We start from the raw sequence: 24,135 nt of genomic DNA, 5'->3' as shown, positions 1-24,135 counted from the left end.
TAATGCCAAGCCAAGTCACAATGAATAATGTTGGCCCGAGTTGCATGACATTTGTGGCCAATCTTTTATTATCAAGCTATTAGACGAGCAAAGGTCAATATTCAGAGATCATTAATCTCCAACACAAGGGTATTACAATGGCTGGGCCAACTTTATGGCTTTGTGAATCAGAGCTTGGAAATGTAATCTGATTGGGCCTAACACACACAAAGACACAGAACATTAAGTATTATGATGTTAAAACAGGATTATAACTGAAACCGAATAAAACCTGACTGTTATATTGCATATTGTGACCTACACTTCTTCTCCCCAATGGTATCTTGTCCGTGATCTGTACCGTTACACCTTCTCACTCAATCACTCCGTTCGTTCATCTCACCTCGACTCGGGATGAGGACAGTGTCGCTCCCAGCCTGCACATCCTGTTTGTTGCCCTGAACCGGCAGGGCCACTCTGTTTTCACTGGCGTGAAACTGGCAATGGATCTGGGCACTGGCCCACGCAAGCATCTCACTGTAAGAAACAGCAATACATTGTTTACCTTTCTATAACGAGCTGTTATAGGGACTTTTCACGCGACCATAATAACTGACGAATACACAAATCGTTACGTCCACGACTTAAGTTTAGATTCACCTTGTAGCAGACGTCGAAAGGTGGGACATTGGGTTGGTGAACGTGATGAGACACTCCATCACCTCCCCGGCCAGGAGCACAGGGCCCCGGGCCATGGAGGCCACCACTTCTATCATCTGTATGGATGTTAATAAACCATTACCAGTAGTCAAATCGTCAAAACCCAAAATAAAGAAAGAAATAGGCAGTCAAACTATATTAATGATGGAGTCCGTGACTACGTGAGTAGGACATGAAGGCCATTTATTCAGCCAGACAAGTTAAATATAATGGAGTAATGGAAATGTCTTTAACTTTGTTGCTTCGATCAGCTGGCCACTGTTTTGATAAAAGGTAAAGAAAACATACCTTCGCAGAAAATACGAATGTATTTCAACAACAGTTTCCTCCGTGTAAACGTAAAACGTAGGTGTGTACTCCTCATGAAGGATGAGAACCGTGCATTATTGTGGAGAAAACATTAAAACGAACACCGTTAGCATGTGAGAGTGGATAGCATAAACAAACGTCTGTCCGGAGTTCAGGGACGACCAGAGTTAACCATTGGTGAAAAGACAAAAGCTAAGTATCGTAAGGACATGACATACTGCCTTGCAAAAAATAATGATACCAATATAACACAAAACTAGAAAGAATTCCACAATCAAATAAAACTATATTGAGCAGTTGTATTTCAATACATGTAATACATGTATTTTCTATGGTCGGCCATCCACACAGCTCCGTGGCACCTGTGACGTAGGCTGGAAGATACTATTTGAACTAAAAGGAAGAGACAATCACTTAACCAAAGTACATGTAAATACATGATAGTTATTCTGGCTCCCAGATTTTGCACAGCTGATTACAATTCAGTTGTGTATATTACAACTGGGGAAAACGGTCGTCACATTTAGATAGACAATAAACCAGCAGTGAAGACCAAATCCCCCTTATTCTTTGTGAATTGGTTTATCCCGAATTCTAGCTCATAGAACCTTCTGTAGTGCATTTACATATTGAACGCTGCTAGCAAGGGCAACAGGAACTTAATGTCGACTGCGGTTAATCACACTTTAATAATGTCTGGACCAATCTACCAGACGGCATGTGTTCATAGTTCACCGCGTTGATTCTAGCTGTTTGTATATAGATGTAAGTTCCTTCCAAAGGCTTTGGTGAAAAAAAAAAAAGTGTTTTTAGCACCCCGCTTACTGTAGCTTAACTATGTTACATTATGATGATGCATAGCTGAGATGATGTTGCCATTGTAGTAGGATTTCGAGAGCTTAAAAATAACATTACATGACAAAAACACAATGAGCCTTCCAGTATGTGTCTTAAAATGTGCCACTGTAAGAACTGCTATTTCAAATGGATAACGTTGAATTCATCTTTGTCCTTGTCCTTTGCAGGTTTCCTGGATAACTTGGGTCCATATAATTTTTTCATACAGTGTGCTGTCTTTTTTCCTGCTGTGGGCTACAGCTATATTTTCCTGCCCAGCCTCCATTGCGTACAATACAATTTTTGGAGCCATAAACATTTGATCCAATCGATGTCAACAGGCCGCTCTATAGTCTGTTATGAACCTGTGACTGAATCGTTGTACGAATGAGGAGAGAACGACAACATACTTGGCTTACCCAGTTCACCCGCCTCAATTTCAGAAAACCAGTTTGTCTTGATTGATCAGTGGACAACCTGATATTATTCCGTTACCAAGTTGTGACAGACAAATTATTTTCTCACAGATGGTAACCACTTTCATAAGAACCCTTTCGACCACTGATATCATCAATTTTTCAAGGAAACACGGATATTCCTGCATCATTTTAACTGGGATTCTCCAGCAAAAATGGCCAGTACGGAGTGGGGTGAGAGATCCACTGCAGAGCTCATGAGCAAGTATGTGGCCAAGGACACTGGAATCGGTGTACCCAATGAGGGCTGGAGGATCTGTCTGGCGCATGAGTTCAAGGAGAAGAGGAAGCCTTTCCAAGCCAAAGACGTCTCCCTGTCCAACGTTCTGGAGCACATCGGCCTTGGACTTCGGTAAGAGTCGTTGTTCATGCACACTTCATTGGACGGCCTGCGGAGCGCTTGCCTACCAAGAAGGGACAAGTCAACAATTAGCTCATCGTTTTGCTTGGCTTACATTAATGAGATGTATGTGGTTCTAGCCTAGGTTGTTGTTGGTTTGCAGGGCCTATTTAGTTTCACAACCCTTCATGGTTTTTAAAGTAACCGCACCTCCCCATTCATAGTAGGTCAGGTTGCCATGCCGCTGTATCTATGAAATAAGGCAATCACCCATCGCCTCATAACCCCCACACACAAACAGTTGTTCACATCCCACCACAGATCTTTAACAGCTGAACTGGTTCTTATTAAGGGTTGGGTATTTTCGGTTATGGAGAATTTTCAGTTATGTTGGGAGAAATTAAGTTAAAAGTCCTTTTCCCAGAAGCTCAATCCCTCAGGCATTCACTGTGAGCAATTAGCCAATTGGTTGCAGCCGTAGACAATCACATGATTCGTTCTGTCATCAGGGGCTGAATGGAGTGGCTTCTATTGACACTTTAGGAGGAGTGCTTCTTGCTATCCTGTAAACGTTAATCAATGTCCAGCACAGTTTAACTTGCAGCCATCTGGCGGTATACTATGCACACAGGAGGAGTGGTTAGTTGAATGAATTTGTAGGGCTGTGGTTGATGAGGAAGTTCACAACTGAATGCATTTCTTCCCTTCCCATGATACTTATGTTAATAATTCTCCAACCCTTTCACCCACCTGATCTTGTACGAACCTCTGAACCCGACCGAGGCTAACGTATATGCAGCGTCGAACATGCAAAAGGGTTAGCATGAGCTGCGGTGAGCCATGAATTTGAATGGGAAGATCGCTGACGTTTGCTTACAGTAGTCTTTATTGAGACTGGTTTCTGAAAGGAATCTACAGCAACCACCCTCTGAATCGGCACGGATGTCATTCTGCCAATGTCATAAGACAGAGGACCACACACAAGCACTGATAATTTGTTTTTTACCATCCGATTTCACCATCATCTCGGTTCCACCAGATATGATTCACAGCGGAACAAATGGCAGTGGCACTAGGGTGATTCAGCATTAAGGCCTAAAAAATAAAAAAGTTTGGTTCCTGTTGGTTGTCAGTTGAGGTCATGGGTAGGTAGGGAATTTATTTTATTTTTTTATTTTATTTTTTCCAGCTGCAGCGAATGATTGGTAGGTTGTTTTCATTTAAAAACGAGAAAATTCTCTCATCCATGTACAGAATGAAGAGGTGCTGTACCAAAACGTAATTATAGTTTGCATCAAAAAAAGAAAAATCGTTTTTTTTTTTTTTAAAGCTCATAAAATGATTTGGGTCACACATAAATTTACAGGGTCGGTCGGAAACCGGAACCAAACATTTTTTTTTTTTAGGCCTAATGATCAGCTCGCTGTACGTTATCCCTTGCATAACGACTATAAGTCGGACCGGTTGTATGTTAGGTTTATGAAGTATGTGCCTTCACGTCATCCAAATCTGTACTGTACAAGCAGTGGCGTACGTACTGTATGTTAAAATTCCAATGTCTTTTTTTTTTTGGTGAACTGGAATACTGGATTGGCTGGTAGGGACTATTTTGGGAAAGGGTTTGGTTCAAGATTTTGTTCTCATTGGTTCAAATGCAGATAAGAGGTGAGGAGCACAATGGCTCCCCCCCCCCCCAACCTCAAACCCGTTTCATCAACTCTATAACCCCGAGTCATTGGCCTTGAGGATTTCCTTTTGGAAGGCGTTGTTCCTTCACACAGAAACAATGTAGACAACGGGACAGCAGGAATAGATTTGAGGTGAAGGGAATATGCATATGACAACAAAATGTACACTGAATGTAGGATATGTGGAAGTTAGAATATGTGAAATAAAGATAAAATATGCATCTTTCCAACAACAGAATGTACATACCAATATACAAGGAAATATTTTATAATATTTACCTTGAAGCTAAAGTAAGTGATTCTAACAATATTTGTACAATCAGGAATACTGATATTTGTACAGCTTTGTCCAAACAAAGCTGGAAATGAGGCTTCCATCTTCGACTGAAAAACGAGTGCGTGTTGCCAGTGCGTGTCACTAGTTCTCGTACTGAGATTCCCTGGTCGTTTGTTATTGAACCTACTTTTCGGAAAGGGGAAACTGACCCGCTTGAATCGGCCCCTATCCTATGCATGGCAGTGCAGTACTTGGCTACCAAGCCTGAAAGAAATCATTTTATTCTGTGTGGAGTTTGCATGAACTTAAATGTGGATACACTCCTGTTTTCACACCAACTATCCTAACCGGCATTTGAGGTTTATGTCGATCTTAACAATACGGCTGTGGACAAAACAAGGCTTGGTGCCTTTGCTCTGTGAATGCTGCTCATTGTCCTCCCCTGGGACTGTGCACCTGGCCCACAGAGCACACGCACGTTTTAATAAATAATTCACACCACCTGCATGGTATGGTGACCGAAACTAGAACACACACGAACAAGCAGACACACACGCCGTCTTTGACTGCACGTCTGCCTGGCCGCACGCACCCTCACCCTCACCCTCTCACACTATCGCACTGAGAACATACTGCTTAATATCAGTCGTCTGCATTTACACAGAATTTCCATTTCTTTGGATCTTTCTATTAATTTGCCTTTTTGTTCTCGAATTTACAGCTCACTAAAACCCCCCTTTGATTCTGATCCCTAATGCATGGTTTGTATGCTCTGTGTTTGCACAGGTATCTAAAATGGTGGTACAGAAAGACCCAGATAGAAAAGAAAGCGCCGTTCATTGACATGTTCGGCCCCCTACCCTTGCGGCAGATATATGGTGGGTTAACACCTTTCACTGAGAATAACATTGAATTGTTTCTGAGCTTGTCCTTATGTCAATACCCCCCCACCCCTGTTTACATTTGTCTTTTGGTATTTCCCGGTGTTATTCCACAGGCGCTCCCCTTGGAGGCATTGGGGGAGGCACCATCACCAGAGGTTGGAGGGGGGAGTTCTGTCGTTGGCAACTCAACCCCGGGATGTATCATTACACTACTGTGATTGCCAACCAGGTGTGTATATCGGGGTCAATGATGCACTATTGTTTTGTTATTTCTCAAGCAAAACAAACAGCCAAAAGGGGGTTATCAAGTTAACTTGGACTAAACCGGTTTGCATCTGGAATGTCTTAACATCCCATGGTTTCTCGCCCATGACCAAATAGTATGTAAATATGCTACACGTATCCTTTTGTGTGTAATTGTGTTTAAACACAGGTTTATCATTACTCTGAGGTAGTTTTGATGAGTGGCATCCTATGACAGCCAGGCAGGACAACAACGAAGGCATCGGCTGAAGTCAGTCATCAGCGACGTTCAAAGTGCTGTTCCTCATTGGAATATCCTGCAGGGATCGTGTGTTGCGTTCGTCCTCCATAGCATGGCTGTACCTGGGTCCCTGGCTGGTTGAAGCTGTTTATGTCCACCATTATCACCCCTATCGCGTTGCCTAGCCACTCGTCTCATGTGACTTCAAATTGCAGCTCTCACCCCCAGTGGAGCTGAGTGAGAAGACTCCATTGGGAGTGTAAAATATCATTACAGGTACCTGCGATGTAAACCTATAGGTTCTATTGAAGTCTCCTAAAAGGTATTTTTCATTGGTTATGTTGCTTGTCCAGGCACCTCCAAAATAAATAAACAGTTTAATGGTGTGTGATGGGACTTATTTCTACCAAGGGGAACTATCTCCCCTTCACGTACACACCAGGCTGTGTATATATTTGCACATCGGACGTGCGCTGAAAGATAAGGATCTATAAAACAAATCAGAACACACCAACGCAGAGATTCAGGTTTTATTTTCTTCCTCAAACCTTTTTGAAGCTGATTGAATATAGGTCAATGTTGAAAACAGATTCCACGAACCTCAATGGGACTAGCCTGTTTAAATGTAGGGCCAATAAAAATGTATAACACGGTTACACGTCATACAGAGAAGGGCTGCCCGGTTATGGAAAAATCCGTATCACGATTATTTTTGAGTTGGAAAGAATTATGAATAAATTAGTAACTGAGAACTCTCAAAAAAAAATCACAAAATGTGAAAATAATGTACAATTATTTATTCAGCCTCGCAATTTCTATCAAACATTTAATTAATAAACTAAATTAATAAATAGAAAATCATAATAATCGTTTAAACGTTATTTATATTAGTTTGGAGAACGTTTGACGCAAAAAAAAAATCGAAATCGTGACAAATTCAATTAATCGCACAGGCCTAATACATATCTTATTTTAGATACACATATACAGTATATGTAAATACTAAAATCCTCCCCTCCTCCCTCAGTTCACGGTGTGCATGCGGCGGGGGGGCCAGACGGTGTACCAGCAGGTTCTCTCGGTGGAGCGCCCCCCCACCCTCCAGGGCTGGAACTGGGGCTACTGCGGCGAGTACGCCTTCTACCACGCCCTGTACCCCCGCGCCTGGACCGTGTACCACCTGCCCGGCCAGAACGTCACGCTCACCTGCCGACAGGTGTCGCCCATCCTGCCCCACGACTACCAGGTAACCAGGGGGGGGGAGAGGGTGAGGAGGAGGATCGTGGCTTGTGTTTTATATTATCGGTGGTTGTTGTTATGGTGCTGGTGGTCGTGGTTGTCGTTGTGTTGATGGTGGGGGTTGTTGTGATGACGGTGGGGGTTGTTGTGGTGACGGTGGTGGTGGAGAGGAGGACGACTCGTGTTGATGTTGGATTCAGGGTTCGGTTGTTTGAAGTTGCTTCGGTCCCCCAGTTGAAGATCGCCTTAAATATTTGATACGCTCTTCACTTGTAACCCAAGGAGATGGTTGAGGATACCTAGTGTGCGTGTGTGTGTGTCCCCCCCCAGTGTGATTCTCTAGAATTTGTCCCACAAACACAAAAAACACACAAGTTAAACAAATGCAGATTGCACCATTGCCCGCGGAGTTTCTAGTGTCTGATGTGTAGCTCCATTGTGAGTTACGCGATAGCCTTCAGCTCCCTGGAGCCCTGCTCAGGATTAAGTGGTTCACAACCATAGCGTATGTGCGTGGATGCATCGCAACCGCACCCCCGTTGATCCCCGATAAACAGACCAGTACGTTCACCGAAACTCAACCGATGTCTCTCTCAGGACTCCAGTCTCCCCGTGGCGGTGTTCGCCTGGGACGTGGAGAACCACAACGACTACGACCTGGACGTAGCCATCATGCTGACCATGGTCAACGGCTCGGGCCACAAGGACGACAAGCGCGGGGGCCACTGGAACGAGCCCTTCCACCTGGAGAAGGACGGGCAGGCCGTGTCGGGCGTGCTGCTGCACCACTGCACCCCTGTCAACCCCTACACACTCTGCATCGCGGCGCGCCACATGGTAGGGTGGGGGGCGGTTCACGACAAAGGGGAGTGGGGAGTGGGGGAGAACTGTGGTTAAAGGGGACATGTTATACCACCAGGTGGGAGTGCCATTCAAAATGGCTAATCACACTCGCACCTGGTGGTATAACATAATGGTCACCTTTACCGTAAGTCTGCTGCTGTGAACGTAGACTTCTCACACGTTCTATATACACGTGTACAGGGGCGTTGCTAGACCTAGAGTTTTACTGGGGCACAGGCCCCCAACTGCCAACATTTTTTTTTTTACGTGTGCACAATATGCCATATATGGATACAGAAGGGTATGTACGAGCTTCAAAATTGTTGTCACTGTCATACTGTAGGCTATATTAAAGCACTGGTAAAGGTAAAGACGCAAAGATGGATTCATGAGTACCGTACAATTATATTTATTTAAACACATGCACATCTCAAAGATTTACAAATAAGGTAACTGACAAATAAACAAAAAGTCTCTTTATGACCGTCACCTCTTTATCAGGAGAAGTCTACACTTCTATATTTATTTAGAAGCTGTGTGGAAACAGCATAATTTTGCCAGAACGACATGTACTAAAAAGGCAAGAAACAAGGTTTAAAACTAATAGAATTTCTGACTTAAGGTGAGGTGGCTCATTGCCACCAATCAACCTGGAAAATGTTATAGAACCATCAAAGCTCTTAAATTAAACTAAATAAGGCCATACACTACTGCATAGAGCCTTTTTAAATGATTATTTTTTCACTATTAAGCTGTATCGCCGCGCCTTCATGGTGGCAAAGCGGTCAATAACGTGGCTTTGACTCACTTTGAATAGTTGCTCCTTTTCAATGGACAAAAGAGAAAGTTGGTGAAGCCTTCCTTGCCCCATGGTTGACCTAAGCTAGGTGTGGAGCCTTCTCAACACACTGAAAGATCGCTCACAACTACAACTGTTTACAGGAATTGTGAGTGCAATGATCTGAATTATCTGTGTCAATGTTGGGATCATTGTTGGATCCAGTATGTTAAAAACACCCTGTATATCCATCATTTCCTTTTTTGTGTTAAGGAAGTTTTTGTCTAAAACTTCAAGTTTTGAAGACAGACAATTTTTCATTCATTTTCCGTGTGTGTGTGTGTGTGTGTGTGTGTGTGTGTGTGTGTGTGTGTGTGTGTGTGTGTGTGTGTGTGTGTGTGTGTGTGTGTGTGTGTGTGTGTGTGTGTGTGTGTGTGTGTGTGTGTGTGTGCTATAAAACTACAGGCTACAGACGCTCAGTATTGAAAAACTGGTGCTAATTATGTGGGCAACATTCTTTAACAGCAATCAAGTTGTCATTGTTTGTGTCAAACAAGTTGTGAATTTGTTGTAACGTTAAAAAAGGAGATGACTTACTCTGGGCTTTTTCCAGCTCCCGTGGTTTCCAACGAAACATGATCAACAAAAAAACAAGGAATTGAAAGCTACTTACAATATGCCTAGGTTACATTAATTTCCCCTGAAGGCAGCAATGTTCCACTTTCAGCTGGAATTCACGGTACATCGAAACCACATGTCTTCTTTCGATTTCAGTTCCCTTTATTTATTCACACAGTTCAGCAGCGGCATTTATTCAGAATCAGAGCCCAAATTAAAGCTGCATTTAGGGCGACTATCACTACCCAGCAGAAAAATAGATGCACTATAAATGGTTTTGTATAGCAGTCACGAACATGAGCATAGTTGTGGAAATGCTGGTGTTAGAAAACATAGTTGACGGGAATTAAAGTGCTGCACATCGACTGTACAAATGTAGATTATTCATCACAAGAATTTTAATTCAGAAATCGAATAGGCTAATAAACTCTGAATTGTGAGATAAAATTCAGCATTCTGATAATAAAGTCAGAATACTTGGATAAAATCCGAATTCTGATAATTAAATCCAGCATTAAAGGTTCATTTAAGAAGGTTCTCACCAGTCATTTGTCGCCTGGTCGCAGTGTCGAGTTTTTTTTTAAAGTAGTTCACTAGTCGTAGCGTGCAAATAAATTGCAGTGTCAGAATTCTGAGAATTTTGTCAGCATTCAGATTTCCCAGAATTCTCTTACACTGCAAAATAAAGCGCTACTACTAGCAAATTAGTTTCAGCGTGACTGGAGAGAACTTCCTTAAATTAACCTTTAATGCTAGATTTGCATCAACGCTATTGTGTGAATTAGTATGGTTCTCTTTCATGGAAGCCGGAAGTGGGAGATTCCTTATTTTTTTTACCATTGTTTTATTAACAAATTTCTCCTACAGGGGATTGATAAAGTTCTATCTAGACTATTGAACAGAAAGAAACACTTGGTCATACTTTAAACACTTTCAGAAGAGTCACGTGGACGAATCCGTAAATAACAGTTTTTTTTCATTGGTTGTTGCGTTAAATCTTACCCAGATACAATAGGGCTATTTTCTGATTGGCTTTTATGTAGCCCCTTTCGTTTTTTGATTGGCTGGTAAGAGGCAGGCTCGACTGAAGACTCCCGAGGCAGCAGGAGATGCACTTGATGAATCCTGCCGATTCCATAGCGAGAGCGGCGCTTCTGCAGATGAATTTAATAATGATCAATGGAATTTTACTGGGGCACTGGAGACTTTTACTGGGGCACGTGCCCCAGTAAAAAGGGGCTGACGACGCCTCTGCACGTGTATATTCTCTCCCTCTCCCCGTGGACGTTTTGAAACGGCTCAATTCCGCCTGGTTTCAGATGCAGACGAAAGCTAAAGTTTTGTCGTGACTTGCTCTGTCGGTATGAATGTTTTACTATCAAGACAATGATGGTGTGTTGCGTTTGGTTCGCTTTTTTGCGTTCAGCCACGTCGATGCGTGTTCATGACGCGTTTGCGGCTCAGAGCGTCGCATGCGTCTGTAACAAACCCTGTTCCCTCTAGCCTGACAGGCAGGTCAGCCACCAAACGGCCTTCAGCCCCAAGGGCACCTGCAGCGGCCTGTGGAGTGACCTCATCACAGACGGACGGCTGGACTCTCCTACCGGTAGGTGGCTCAGTGACTTCCCCGGAGACTCCAGTGCTGTGTCTGAAATTGCGCACTTCTATACTTGCGCTTACTTTTTTGAGTGCGCTTTGCGCAAAAACGGAGAGTGTGCCAAAACGCAGTGCACTGGAAGTACCTCGGAGGCTCACTCAAAACAATCTAAAACTTGAGTGTGGACCTTCAACGGCCGTCATCTTGTCTACATAGCGGAGGGGGCGGGAATTTCAAATCTGAAAACGGAGGACATTGTAACAGTTGAAGGAAAAAAAAAAAATCTAAATATTTACAGTTTGAGTTGATTAGTACTTTACAGCGCTAAAATAAATACAGATAAAATCGATAGAAATTGATTGATGGTAATTGAAATTGATAGCTATTAAAATGATGGGCGAATTATGGAAATGATAAGGCAGAAAAAAAATACCACAGAAGAAGAACCGTCAAACTGCAAACTCATTTCCGGTAGGTGCGCGAAGGGTGTGTTTTGCCAGTGCACTGTAGAAATGAGAGCACTGCGCCAATAAGTAAGTGTACTGTAGGGATAATGAAATGCACTCAATGTAAGTGCACTTACGCAAGTGCACGATTTCAGACACAGCACAGTCCTCTCAATGACTAATGGCAAATTTAGATTAGATTAGAATGCATGCATTTTGACTATCCGGGGGGGGGGGGGGGGACTAGTTATGTCCCCAATGTACACAATCAGACAGCGTCACACATCATTCCACACTCTGATCGTCATTGCTCAGGAATGTGGACTAAAATCTATTAGCTTAGATTTAAAATAATCCACAGATGAGTGACATATCAGGTACCCTGATATGTAGCAACAGAAGGCAATAAATATACTCAACATATTTAGCACTTAGTTTGAATATTTTAACAATATATTAAAACTTGGATGCATGCCTTTTCAGTTGAATACCTCCTGTGGTTTCCAGCCAGGTGTAGAACACCATTGGCCTCCATATAGTTCACCAGTCAACGGGATTGTTAAACCTAAACAAAACTAATGATCCAGCCGCCAATGATGACACCGCTCACATTCCTCCTCCTCCTCCTCCTCCTCCCGTAGGCCCCAGCCCCCCCGTCCAGAAGGGGGAGGAGGTGGCAGCGGCCCTGGCGGTGAGCTGCTCCGTGGGGGCGCGGGGGCGCGGGGGTCTGGAGATGAGCCTGTCCTGGGACATGCCCACCATCACCTTCGGCTCCGGGGAGAGACGGCACGACAGGTACTGCCGCCCGGGAACGCTTCTGGGAATGATAAATGCGTTGAATTAGATTCTGCGATAAATGGGTCTGGTGACCGCTGTTTAATGTCTGCTCTCTGCATGACATTTCACCAAGACAATCGTTCTCTTGTAGGCGTCTTGTAGAAGGAAAATATGCAGACCGATTTTGGGTGACTAGTGAGGAACAGTGAAACATTTACATTCTGCCCTTACAGTATTTATTTTAGTTTCAAATCTCCATTAGATGGAAGTGTCTAGAAGTGTCTTCCGAGAGCAACGTCATTTGCAGATGTTCCGTGATTGGTGTTGGGGTTGAAAGGAAAATAGAAATTCTGAATGACTATTAGGTTCTCCACTGTCAGAAGAACACAAAAGGAAATGCTTCATTCACAAAAGTCATTTTTTCACAATTTCTATTCATTTATCCCAAGGAAAACTGTAATGTTGTGATTTCCTGCCAAAAGACAAGAATACTCTGTCTTCACCCCATCCATTACACATCTGTTTGTTCTGTAGGGTGTGTGTGACGCCATACATTGTTGACAGTGTGTGCGTGCTCATCAGATCAGGCCGTGTTAGCGCTGTTTGCTTTGCACGAGTCTTGGGGGGCTGTGTGAGAATTAGGTTCTTCCCATGGCTCTGTAGCACCTCTGCTGGCTGCGGATCGGTGAATGGTTGCTTGGTTTTTCCTTAGTTCCTTGTCCCCTTATCTTTCTTTCTTTTTTTTTACGCAGGACCACCTAACTCCTAAGGTCGTTCTCATTGTGTGAGACCGGTTAAACAATCACCTGACCAAGCATACAAAAACAAGTCGAGTTCACAGATGACACGCAAACGCGCAAATAGGTTATTAATTTGTTTATTTAGCGAGTACGTCTCCGGACAATTGCAGGATGTTTTGGCGACGGTAGAAAATACTTCCGACCAATTGAGAGGAACGCAAAGTCTTGTTTACGATCAAAGCTTGTGCACAACATTTTGGTCCAATCAGCAGCCAGATGAGCGAGAAGGGACAGTTGCCTCCCTACTTCTCCTTCTCCGTCCTCCATTGAGGCACAAGATCGCTTTGAGGAATGTTTACTTGAAAATTGTTTAGATGCGAGCGGCCTTTTCTTTCCCAGACTCGTCTGACCCTTTGACCGTATTCCCGAAGTACACACAAACTGCAGATAAAGAACAGCTGTTCTGTCAAGGGAACTGGCAGAGCTGCAGCGAACAATCTGTTTGTTTGTTTTCCACCCTGCAAAGAACGATCTCAACTCTGGCCTCCATAAATTGTCCCGCGTCCGAAATACTTTGTCACAGGGAAAAAAATCACATCCTCTGGGGCGACGACATCATCATGCAAAACCTTCCACGACTTCCCCAGGAGTACTATTTGAACACGTGTGTGGATGTGTTTGCTGTTCCCTCCCAGGAGATACACGCGTTTCTTCGGGACAAAGGGGAACGCGGCGCCCTCGCTGGCCCATCACGCACTCCTCCACTACCCCCGCTGGGAGGAGACCATAGAGGAGTGGCAGAGGCCCATACTGCAGGACAGGTACCACTGATTGGTCAAAGAGTCCTGTTTGATGAACCCGCCGTAACCAGTGTTGCACAGATTGGGCCAGATTTCCCACCCAATCTGGCAACCCTGGCTGTGGCACGCTGCAGCCAGGGTTGCCAGATTGGGTGGGATATCTGGCCCAATCTGGCAACACTGGCCCTAACCCTATTAGTTAGAGAAACCCCTTAATCGAGTTCACCCTGACCAAACTGGTTACATTATTACGCTCATTAAATTTGCAGCAATCTTATTGGTTAGAGAGCCACACTCATGAAACGAACCCCTCAATCGGTCGTATAATCCCACTAATTGAATTCACCATGAACAAATTATAATGCATTCAGATTATATAGCGCTTTTCTAAACACTAAAAGTTGCTTAACAGAGTGAACACAGAATAAAATCATTCAATAACATATATAAGTAAAAAGATAGAAAAGGATAAAAATAGTTAGCTAGAAAATGAACAGTTAAAAGAAGGAAGGGAAGGTGGTGAAAATGCGTTGGTTAATTACGCTAATCGAAGTCACCCTAACCCTCTTAGTAAGTGGATCACACAAATTGATTGAGCCTTAGCACCCATCCACGGGCCAACAGGCTTTGGAGATGTAGCAGGTGAAACAGGTGTAGCTCATTAAGTTAATTACTGGTCAGTAGGGCGTGCCAGTGTCCTTAATTTACATCACGAGAGACACCTGGGCCAATCACCCCCTTTGCGCGACACCTCTTGAGCTAGGGATGGGCACGGTTATTCGAATATTCGATTATTCGAAATGACGTCGGTATTCGCCCGTAGCTATAGCAGATTTTATTTTTATTTATGCCTAAAGTTAATAAAATAATATTCATTAGCTATATTAATAACATATTGTTCATTAAACATGTATTCTAATGCCATTTAATACTTGGAATATTAGGCTATACCGGCAATCTCTGTTCCAGCCGAGAGTCTTTTCCCCGTCGGACTTGATTTTAAATCGCCTCCGCACCCGCCTATCCCCCGAGCACGTAGATATGCTCATTTTTTTGACAAGAATGAGTGATGCAGTAGGTGGGCTTATGTGTTATGTTAACTAGAATGTTTCAGACATACTGTATTTCCTTCTTACACGTAATATATTTTTGTTGATGTTCTATTAAATGCGCATCATGCGTAATGCGAGGCAGGCCCATGCACTGCCACTCGAGTTCTGTTGATATCCAAGCTTATCAGTAGGCTACTTATACTTTTTGCTGTTGTACTTCAGTTACTTGAATCTATTCAGTTTGTTCCTTCAATTTACTTGATTCTAATTTCAGTTTGTGCCTTAAGTATACATACTGTTCATTCATATTCTTGTCAAAAAGGATGGTTTCGTTTCAACTCGTTTCGAATCAGCATATTGATTCCTTATTTATTTGACTAATAGATGGAAAATTAATACATTTGTTTCGTGAAGGCCAGATCACGGAAGCTTTTCAGGCTGCATTATGAGTGCTCTACACTTTTCTTTTCTTTTTTTGTAGTTCGGTTACACGGTTACTCACTTTCTTCTTGTTGAGAATATTCAAATATTGCTATGCCTTCAAATGCCCTTCCCTACTCTGATCTAGGGCTGCTGAAAATTTGATCACAATTATTTTTGTCAATATTGAAATTGAGTATTTTATTTGATTGTGATTATTCCTGAGTTTGAAAACATGATTCTCTCCAAAAAAAAAAACACTTTGTAGCTGAGAACTTTGAAATATACCCTTGAAATAGAAAATGTTCAAATCAAAATGAAAGTACAAAAATATATATCCAGCTGTTAATTTGTAATTTCTATAAACATTTAATGAATGAAAAAAAAGATACTTGGTTATATTAGTTTGGATATCGTTTGACCCAATAATCGAAATCGCGCTAAAGATCCCATTAATCGCACAGCCCTACCCTGTGCTTCAAGCCCTGCTCTGGACTCTTTCCTTCCAAATGAATGTTGTTGTTCTGGTCGCGAACGGGCCAAGCCAATAAGGCGAAGCCTAGACGGCGTTGCCTACATGAAACAGAACTGGAGTTCTAGTAACATAACTATGGTTTCCCCCCCCCTCCCGTGTCTCAGCGCGCTGCCCTCCTGGTACAAGTCGGCGCTGTTCAACGAGCTGTACTTCGTGGCGGACGGCGGCACGGTGTGGACGGAGCTGCCCGAGGACAGCGACATCAGCGGGGGGCTGCGCAGCGAGGACGGGGGGCTGCCCGCCCAGCCCGCGGCCATCAAGGAGTACGGACGCTTCGCCTACCTGGAAGGTACGCGTGGAACGGAATTTTTTATTTATTACGATTTTTTTAAGATTCTAGATTCAAGGTTTTTATTTGTCATCTACTCATACAGGATGTGCAATGAAATGTTTGGGTGAAATACTCTGTATGTCTGTGCTTAAAAGACGATATACGTTTTAACAGACATATATACACACAAGCGCATGAGAAGCAGTCGCAAAAGAGTACTTTCCTATCTGTCGTCTATAAGTCCACATCATAGTCCTCTTCTTTTATTATCCTACATACAGTATGATTCATTCTTTGTTATCAAATAATATTGAACACTTTTGCACGGTATTTGAACTGCAATAAGTCAATGAGCGATTTTGTTATGATTGATTTATTTTTCCACTGTGAAAATGCTATGCTTTTCTGCTGTTTGTGGTCCCTGTCGGCTAAGAGCCCTCTCTCTCTCTCCCGTCCCCCAGGCCAGGAGTACAGGATGTACAACACGTACGATGTGCACTTCTACGCCTCCTTTGCACTCGTCATGCTGTGGCCAAAGCTCGCCCTGAGCCTGCAGTATGACATCGGTGAGTGCCACATCGCTGCTCCCCTATTGGTCGAGGTCAAAGCGCAGTGGACCCTTTTTGCAGCGGTGTCATCGGAGGTCAACCCATAAACAGTGACACTGTTTATGGGTTGTGGTGGAAAACTACAAAATGGGCACCCGGTGCAGATTCAGTGTCCTGTGTCCCTCCCACAACCTTCACACCTTGACTTAACATGAGGTTTGGACTATTGGCTACAGCATGTATCGGATATCGCCTAAAGCGCCTAAAGCATGCAATCCAACACCACCTCAAACACATATTGGGATTCGGGAAGATTGAAATTTCCCTAGGGAATGCACTTACGATTTTCTAACAGTTTTTGTTTCAGTGACAAAAATCGAAATCATTAACATTTACAAACAAAAATAATATGTTATACAAATCAGCAGAAATCTCGGGTCTCTTAACTTTACACAATGTACTAAGTGCTTTACTACCCGTAAGTAAACATTGACAACTACAACTAATACTCGATATCCAATATCATTCTTGGCACTGGAGACGCTGTCTAGCACCAGGCATAAACCAAAAGTGTTGTGTCAAAACAAATAAAGTCTTGTGATATCCTTGACATTTCCCATTGACATATATTGCCCCAAGGAGGGCTCTGTTTGGTGAGGCGGCCCACGCTACTCGCCCTTTGACCTCCTCCTAATGATGCTAAAATCGTAGGCGTAGGAGGCACTGCCCCCGTCGCAGCCATCGCTGGGGTTGTAGACATAGTACAATAAACGATATAACCCAGCCGCAGAGAGTAGCTCGGGGGCTATTGTGTTATTGGTGTCGGACTGAACACTTGTGGGTTAACAAACAGTGGTTGTTTCTTTGCTTCTGCTTCTAAGCTGGCAGTGTGATCCAGCAGGACCCGACTGAAAGGCTTCACCTCATGAGTGGACAGTGTTCTGCGGTGAAGGCCAAAAACGTGGTGCCCCACGATATCGGAGACCCAGGTAGGGAGTCACGGCCTGGGTTTAACTCTTTCACTCAGTCATGTTATTGTTCACAAGGTAGCATCGCCGCTAGGGAGCGGGGATGAGGCTTGTTGAGCTATTGGAACAAGTTCATGTTTTTCTTCTATTTTTATGGGAACCAGTTGTAATGTTCTTTGACTTAATTGAACCAAACATTGGAAAGTAATGACACTCAAAAGCTAGTAGGTCCTTCGGAATGTAATAGGACTTCGATAGTCACATAGCTATCATTACCTTATTGCCGCTTGTGGAAGTAAGCAGTAGTAACTAGAAGTGATTTAATGATGATGAAGCCTATGGTTCTATTAAGGAAGTTAGCAAATACTGTGGTGACCCGGCTCAAGGAACAAGAGTCTCGGATGCTCAAACTGCCAACAAGGCACGTTTATTAAGTCCAAACAACGGAAAAAAGGGGAATCACCCGTCAATGCAAACTATAACAAACTAAAGAGTCTGGGCTCCGTGAGCCACTGGGGATGCTGTGGCCGTGTCTCACGCGCTGTCCCGGTATCCAGGTGAGGAGTTCCTTCCGTGGTCTCCTGTGGTCTTCTCTAGACCGGGTCCCGGGGCAAAGGTCCATCCGGGTAGGGACTCTCGCTCCGCTCTCTGCTCCCACATGGGTCACGTACCTCCTGTCTCAGACTACCTCTCAGCTTCTCTTTTATAGCCCTCACCTGGGTCTGATTGGCCTGGTACACAGGTGTCTCCTGTTGGCGTTGAGTGGGACCTTCTCAAAGCGACCCTTGGCGCCCTCTGGGGGAAAAGGGTGGTAGACAGCACGTATTACCTGCCCTCTGGGCTTCCAGGCCTGCCGTGTCGGGGCCGGGTTGCCACAATACACTACATGCAATTGCCGGGTTCTGTGTATCTGGTATGTGAATAATGATTTGCAGGAAGTAAGCATGTGCCTTTCGCTGCAACTGGCTGCTGTATATCTGGTACGATGAAATAATTAAAGTTACCCATTTTGGTGTCAAAATGTAAACAGTTCTTAAAAAGGAATCTACACTTTCCTCCTCTGTGAGTCATGGTGGTTTGGCCATTGGGTTAGAGGTGATCAGGTCATCCGGTGGCTACAAAGACAACATTGAATAGGAGAGAGGCTCAAACAATGATAGGAAAAAGGCAATAGTCCCTGAGCTGATCAATGGTTAACTGCTGTGTCGTCCCTGTCTTAACCCAGACGACGAGCCCTGGCAGAGGGTCAACGCCTACCTCATCCACGACACGGCCAACTGGAAGGACCTCAACCTCAAGTTCGTCCTGCAGGTCTACCGGGACTTCCATGTCACCCAGGACCAGGAGTATCTACGGGACATGTGGCCCATCTGCAAGGTGGGAGACACGCCTAGTTCACAGTTCAGTCGTTTTTCAAAGGGAATGTACTTTGAGGTCTAGAGGTCGAAAATGTGCACTAAATTAAAATAACTTTGCAATATCTTTGATGCAAACAGTAGCTTAAGTCAGAGATCTTGCCAAGCAACATAAAACGAATGTGAATTTGCAAATATAGGCCGACAACCGTTTAAATGAGAATATCGGACATCGGGTTCAACATTCCCGAGCCCGATCTTATCCTGGTGGTTCTGATTGGTTCCTGAAGGCAGTGATGGAGTCGGAGCTGCGCTTCGACCTGGACGGAGACGGCCTGATCGAGAACTCGGGCTACGCCGACCAGACATACGACGCATGGACCGTGACGGGACCCAGGTGAGAAGGACAGGCGGTGGTCAGGGGAGAGGAGCACTCCAAAACTGGTCCACCAAGAAGGCCTCTCGCTGTGTTTTAAGGACATTACGAGTGCTCTGGGTCACCTACTGAATCATAATGCTAATCTAAGTTGACTAAGTCTCTAAGTAGTGTATGTATGGTTGTAGATAGATGTGTTCCATTGATTTCTTAAGGGTATCTATGAAAGATGGAGCACATTTCTAATCGTACTGGACTCTTGAGGAAAAAAGCAATACATAACGATACATATTTATATCATATAATTGCAAACGCAAAGTTGCAAAAGTACTTGACTCAATCATAGAAAATTTGAATCCCGGCCCATCAATTTAGCTCCACTTCCACTTTCAGTTCAAGTGTACGTCTCCCCTACCAAAACCTCAAAGCCAGTTTCAGCCGCCCATTGAGCAGTACAGTAGACGACTTATGTGTCTAGTTCCTAAATGCCGTCGGTGTGTGCCTCCTGTCCCTCAGCGCGTACTGCGGCGGGCTGTGGCTGGCCTCAACGTGCGTCATGAGTAAGATGGCCCGGCTGCTGGAGGATGAGCCGGCCTACCTCCTCTACAAGGACATCCTGCAGCGAGGCAGCGCTGCCTTCGACAAGCTGCTCTGGAACGGCGAGTGGAGAACGAGTCCTGACTCATCCGTGTAGATGAAATGAGGCCGATTGCTTATTGAAAGAAGAATGGTTCATCTAATTCAATGACGATTCATTTTTTTTTTTTTCTTTGGGGAATATTAAATTATGAAGACAATGGTTTAGGCTTAATGAACAATTCTGTCAGCTTCATGACTTGATAAAAAAAAAAGTACAATATAGGCTATTTTGGGCCTTGTGAAACTGTTAATTAAATGACATATTTTGCAACGTTTCCAGGCAAGTACTACAACTACGACAGCAGCGGGAGGAGTTTGTCCAACAGCGTCATGTCGGACCAGTGCGCAGGCCAGTGGTTCCTGCGGGCTTCTGGACTGGGAGACGGAGAATTTCAGGTCAGTGGAGTAGCGCGCCAGCCCCCCCAACTAAATGTCTTCCATCAGTCCAAACAGTGAAACATATTGGCAAGTTTAAATAATATTAATATTAGATATTCAAAGTATCAGTCTTTTCACCATTTCAAAACATTTCTAAAGGGGTCTATCCAGACTCCAAGAATCTACTAGTACTAAGCTATTTAGTAAATACCATCAGACGTGGGGGCAACTAGTCACATTGCGCAATGTTGCTGTGTTATTTCCAGTCCAAGACGGCCTCGTAGAAGCCATCGATCACCCACACTGCGCAACTCGCCCGTGTTCTCCCCCTTTCCAGGCCTTCCCTAAAGACAAGGTCCTCAGCTCGCTCAAGTCGGTGTTCGACCTGAACGTGATGAGCTTCGCCGGCGGGCAGATGGGCGCGGTCAACGGCATGCGTCCCGAGGGCGTGCCCGACCGCTCCAGCGTCCAATCAGACGAAGTGTGGATCGGAGTGGTGTACGGGCTGGCCGCCACCATGATCCATGAGGTAGGAGCAAGGGTGCTGCCTTTTGAGAGGTCTTTAGCAAAGGGGGGCGTCGTTGCTCATTATTTAAGTAGTGCCTTTTTATTCCGCTACTACTATTATTATCAAGTCGTTCACCGACGCGTTCATCCAAAGCGACTCACAGTGGACCATTTTGATACGTGACCTGGAGATAGAGTGGGTAGAGAGAGACTCTACCTCAAGGAAGCCAACAGGCAGACATTGGGGTCTCGAACCAAGAACCTTTAGTCAAACACCATTACTACTTGCTTATCCTGCCCCGTTAGCTTTGGCAACCGTTAAAATCAAACATCCACCACGACGGGGCATTACTCCATTACAACTTTGTACTGGGAACTATACCTTCCACCGAGTTCCTTGGGTTTTGTTAGGGGAAAATGAATGCATTAAGTTTCATCGTTGGCTGATTGTGTCTCTATCCCCCCCCCCCTCGGACCACCAGGGCATGCTGCAGGAGGGCCTGCGCACGGCAGAGGGCTGTTACCGCACGGTGTGGGAGCGGCTGGGCATGGCCTTCCAGACGCCCGAGGCCTACTGCGAGAAGGGCATCTACCGCTCCCTGGCCTACATGAGGCCGCTCAGCATCTGGGCCATGCAGTGGGCCCTGGACGGGGCCCGGAGCCGCCGTCTCCGTGACGACCCGCCGGGTCAGACGGGAGACTCGACTGCTCCACTGGAGGACAGCTGAGGGGAGGGGAGGGGAGGGGGGTGGGGGGGGGGGGAGGAGGAGACGGATGCTGACGGGAAAAGCAAAGGAGCGTTCCCAATCCGGTGGGCGGTACGAGGCGGAGCGACGGCCTTGAATGTTTACACTCGACGGGTGTGTTTTTGAAACCACGTAAGCGGCCCGACGTGGACGGTTTCCATGACAATGATTTAGTGACCTCACAAATTGTGTGGGCGAGATGCAAATCTGTTTGACCCCCCCCCACCGCACTTAGAAACATGCAATCATCACGGGCCGGTGGGGTCGCTGGGTGACCATAACGAGGTTGATATGCAACTATATAAGTGCAGTTTCAGCCCTCTTCTTTTTTTTTTTTTACTTGACAATCCTCCATAGTTCCAGAGAGTGAAAAGGCTTGTTCTTCCGACTGATAAGCTAGAAAGGACGCCAGTCCCGATGCTAAAACATGAATGTTCTACTGATTTGTGTGATAACCTGTGATAACTACTATTGGAAATATCTAGCTAGCGAATGATTTTTTCCTTTTCCTTCCCTCTTTTTATATTTTAGCATTTGGTGCCTTGGCGCATGTTGCCATGCATGCATGTTGATTGATAGAGGAGATACTTTTATTGTGTTTTATACAATCAAAATACTAGTCTATGACAATGATGCTCAATAAAATCACTTAAATATTGTCTTCTAATATCTTCCTTCTCGCAGTGGAAAAGCTGGTGGGTTGAATCAAGTGTGTGTGTGTGTGGTTGGTTCTGAATGAAGAATACATAATTTGTGTAGCAGTGTTTAACAGAAACAAAATGCCTCCATTATTCATATTGCAATAAGCCATCACGTTTGATTCACAGGACGACTCACTTTATATGATTGTTTTGCTGCATAATGCAAATGTGCTTCAAATGAATGGCTGTTTGAGTCTCAGACGTTTTAGCATTATCTTAAAGCACATCAAGTTATGAAGTATTTTTCTCTCAAACCAAGTTCATGGTGTATTATAGTTCCCTCCCTACTTTTATCTAGAGTTGATCTTTGAATGTAATAGCATGAGAAGGCTTTGATGTAGCATGAAATCAGTAACTTCAACCGATGAATCCAGGTATGAAACAGTTTGAAACACAACTTGTCACATCCAAGAAGCCCCTTTGCTATGGAGAAATGTAATTTAGAGCGGTTACTCTGGACTTTAGAAAAAGAAGCCCGTGAATTAACATTTCTTTCAATGTGTATTCATGTGTGTGGATTGGATATTTTGTATGAAATCCGATGTCTGTAAGTCTAGGGATTTACTGAAACATGGAGAAAATGTACTTTACTACTTAATCATATAAAAACACACTATCAACTAAGTGGTTCTCCCGGTAGGAAATATATTATTGATCCCTTTAATTGGACATGTAAGGTGATCTAAGCTCCTCCCACCCTGGGGCCCCTCTCGCGCTCTGTTTAGCCTATAAAGCGTTGAATGCGGTAGCCAATGCTAACAGAAAGTTACGGAATGTATTTCTTATTATTTTTCCTACCAGAGAAGGAAACTTCTGGAATAACCAAAAAGGAAATAGTGATTATTCGAAGTTCCACGTCTTACACCGGCTATTTTACACGGAGCCACGAGGACGTGTCTAGGCCCTTGTCAACTTTTCATCAGCCTACCCTGTTGCCGACTGGCAGAAACCGCATCGACACTGGTAGCCTACGTTAATCTAATTACTTTTATCACTTTCTGTCGTTTGCTCACCTATATTTGTACAACCCATTTGAAACACTTTTACCAACAAATCTTTTTTTTTTTTTTTGTTAACGATGTATTAACTCGATGTGCGTTCAAACCAAAAGCGAAGACGCACACAGCTTTTGGCCGTGATATTATGTTCTATTATATAGATATTGTAGAGCTCCGAGAGTCCGCAAACGGAAACAATCACTTTGTACTCCATGTGGCGGTTCAAAATGGACGTCATGGAGTGAACGCGGATAGACTGTCACGCGGAAAGTTTGAACGGTCCTTTCGCAACAAAACAGAGGGGGCAGTGCGGAATCCATGCCATGTCAATTGAAAGACGCGTTAAGAGGCGATGTTTTTGCCAGAAAATCTTGCTATGGTGGCACGAATACCCTGCTTTTCAGAAATACCCATATATCCATGTGGTTCATATATGAACTGAAGGAGGGTTTATTTATGAACAAAACCTTAAAGCCTAATCAAAAGCGGGGTTGTGTGTTCTGGTCTGATTTCACTTTAAACACAAACGAATGCATGCACACATGGCTCGCACCCACAGAGAAAGCATCTCATGCTACTGAATGTGCTGGTGTGTTCAGCAGTTCACCAAAGGGCTGGTGGTTCTTCACCAAGCCGGACCGGAAGTTCTTTCAATTCCTAGACAGCACATAAGACAGCCAGCTCTTCGTACACTCAGTAGTCCAGGGGCTAACTGTAGCATATGATACGCTGTTCAGTTAAAAATAGCACGTCCCTGGGTGGGCTTGAACCACTAACTAAGCCATAGCTGACATATGAACACGTCGCGC

The 24,135-nt window shown here is 44.3% G+C and overlaps 2 protein-coding genes across 2 annotated transcripts in view; one reads left to right on the top strand and one right to left on the bottom strand.

Moving 5' to 3' along the window:
• Positions 1-2,698, bottom strand: part of rgp1 (GP1 homolog, RAB6A GEF complex partner 1) — a 7,643-nt gene extending 4,945 nt beyond the window's left edge. Inside the window, exons 1-3 of the mRNA XM_056575446.1 lie at positions 988-2,698; positions 640-755; positions 383-516 (exon numbers count right to left, since the gene is read on the bottom strand). Of these exons, the coding sequence (XP_056431421.1) occupies positions 383-516; positions 640-755 (250 nt within the window). The 5' untranslated portion in view covers positions 988-2,698. The remainder of the gene's footprint in view (positions 1-382; positions 517-639; positions 756-987) is intronic.
• Positions 1,626-24,135, top strand: gba2 (glucosidase, beta (bile acid) 2). The gene is made up of 18 exons (XM_056575422.1): positions 1,626-1,773; positions 2,034-2,673; positions 5,413-5,504; positions 5,624-5,739; positions 7,022-7,240; positions 7,831-8,070; positions 10,976-11,078; positions 12,157-12,310; positions 13,728-13,853; positions 15,944-16,128; positions 16,572-16,676; positions 17,540-17,647; positions 18,852-19,003; positions 19,272-19,378; positions 19,874-20,016; positions 20,277-20,392; positions 20,712-20,903; positions 21,364-24,135. The coding sequence occupies exons 2-18, from the start codon at positions 2,477-2,479 to the stop codon at positions 21,607-21,609; spliced, it is 2,601 nt and encodes an 866-aa protein (XP_056431397.1). The 5' UTR covers positions 1,626-1,773; positions 2,034-2,476; the 3' UTR covers positions 21,610-24,135.

Source organism: Gadus chalcogrammus, chromosome 17 (genome assembly GCF_026213295.1).
Source record: "Gadus chalcogrammus isolate NIFS_2021 chromosome 17, NIFS_Gcha_1.0, whole genome shotgun sequence".
NCBI classification, from domain to species: Eukaryota; Metazoa; Chordata; class Actinopteri; order Gadiformes; family Gadidae; genus Gadus; species Gadus chalcogrammus.
Note: the sequence above shows the minus strand (reverse complement) of the source record. Positions and strands in the feature narration are given on the sequence as shown.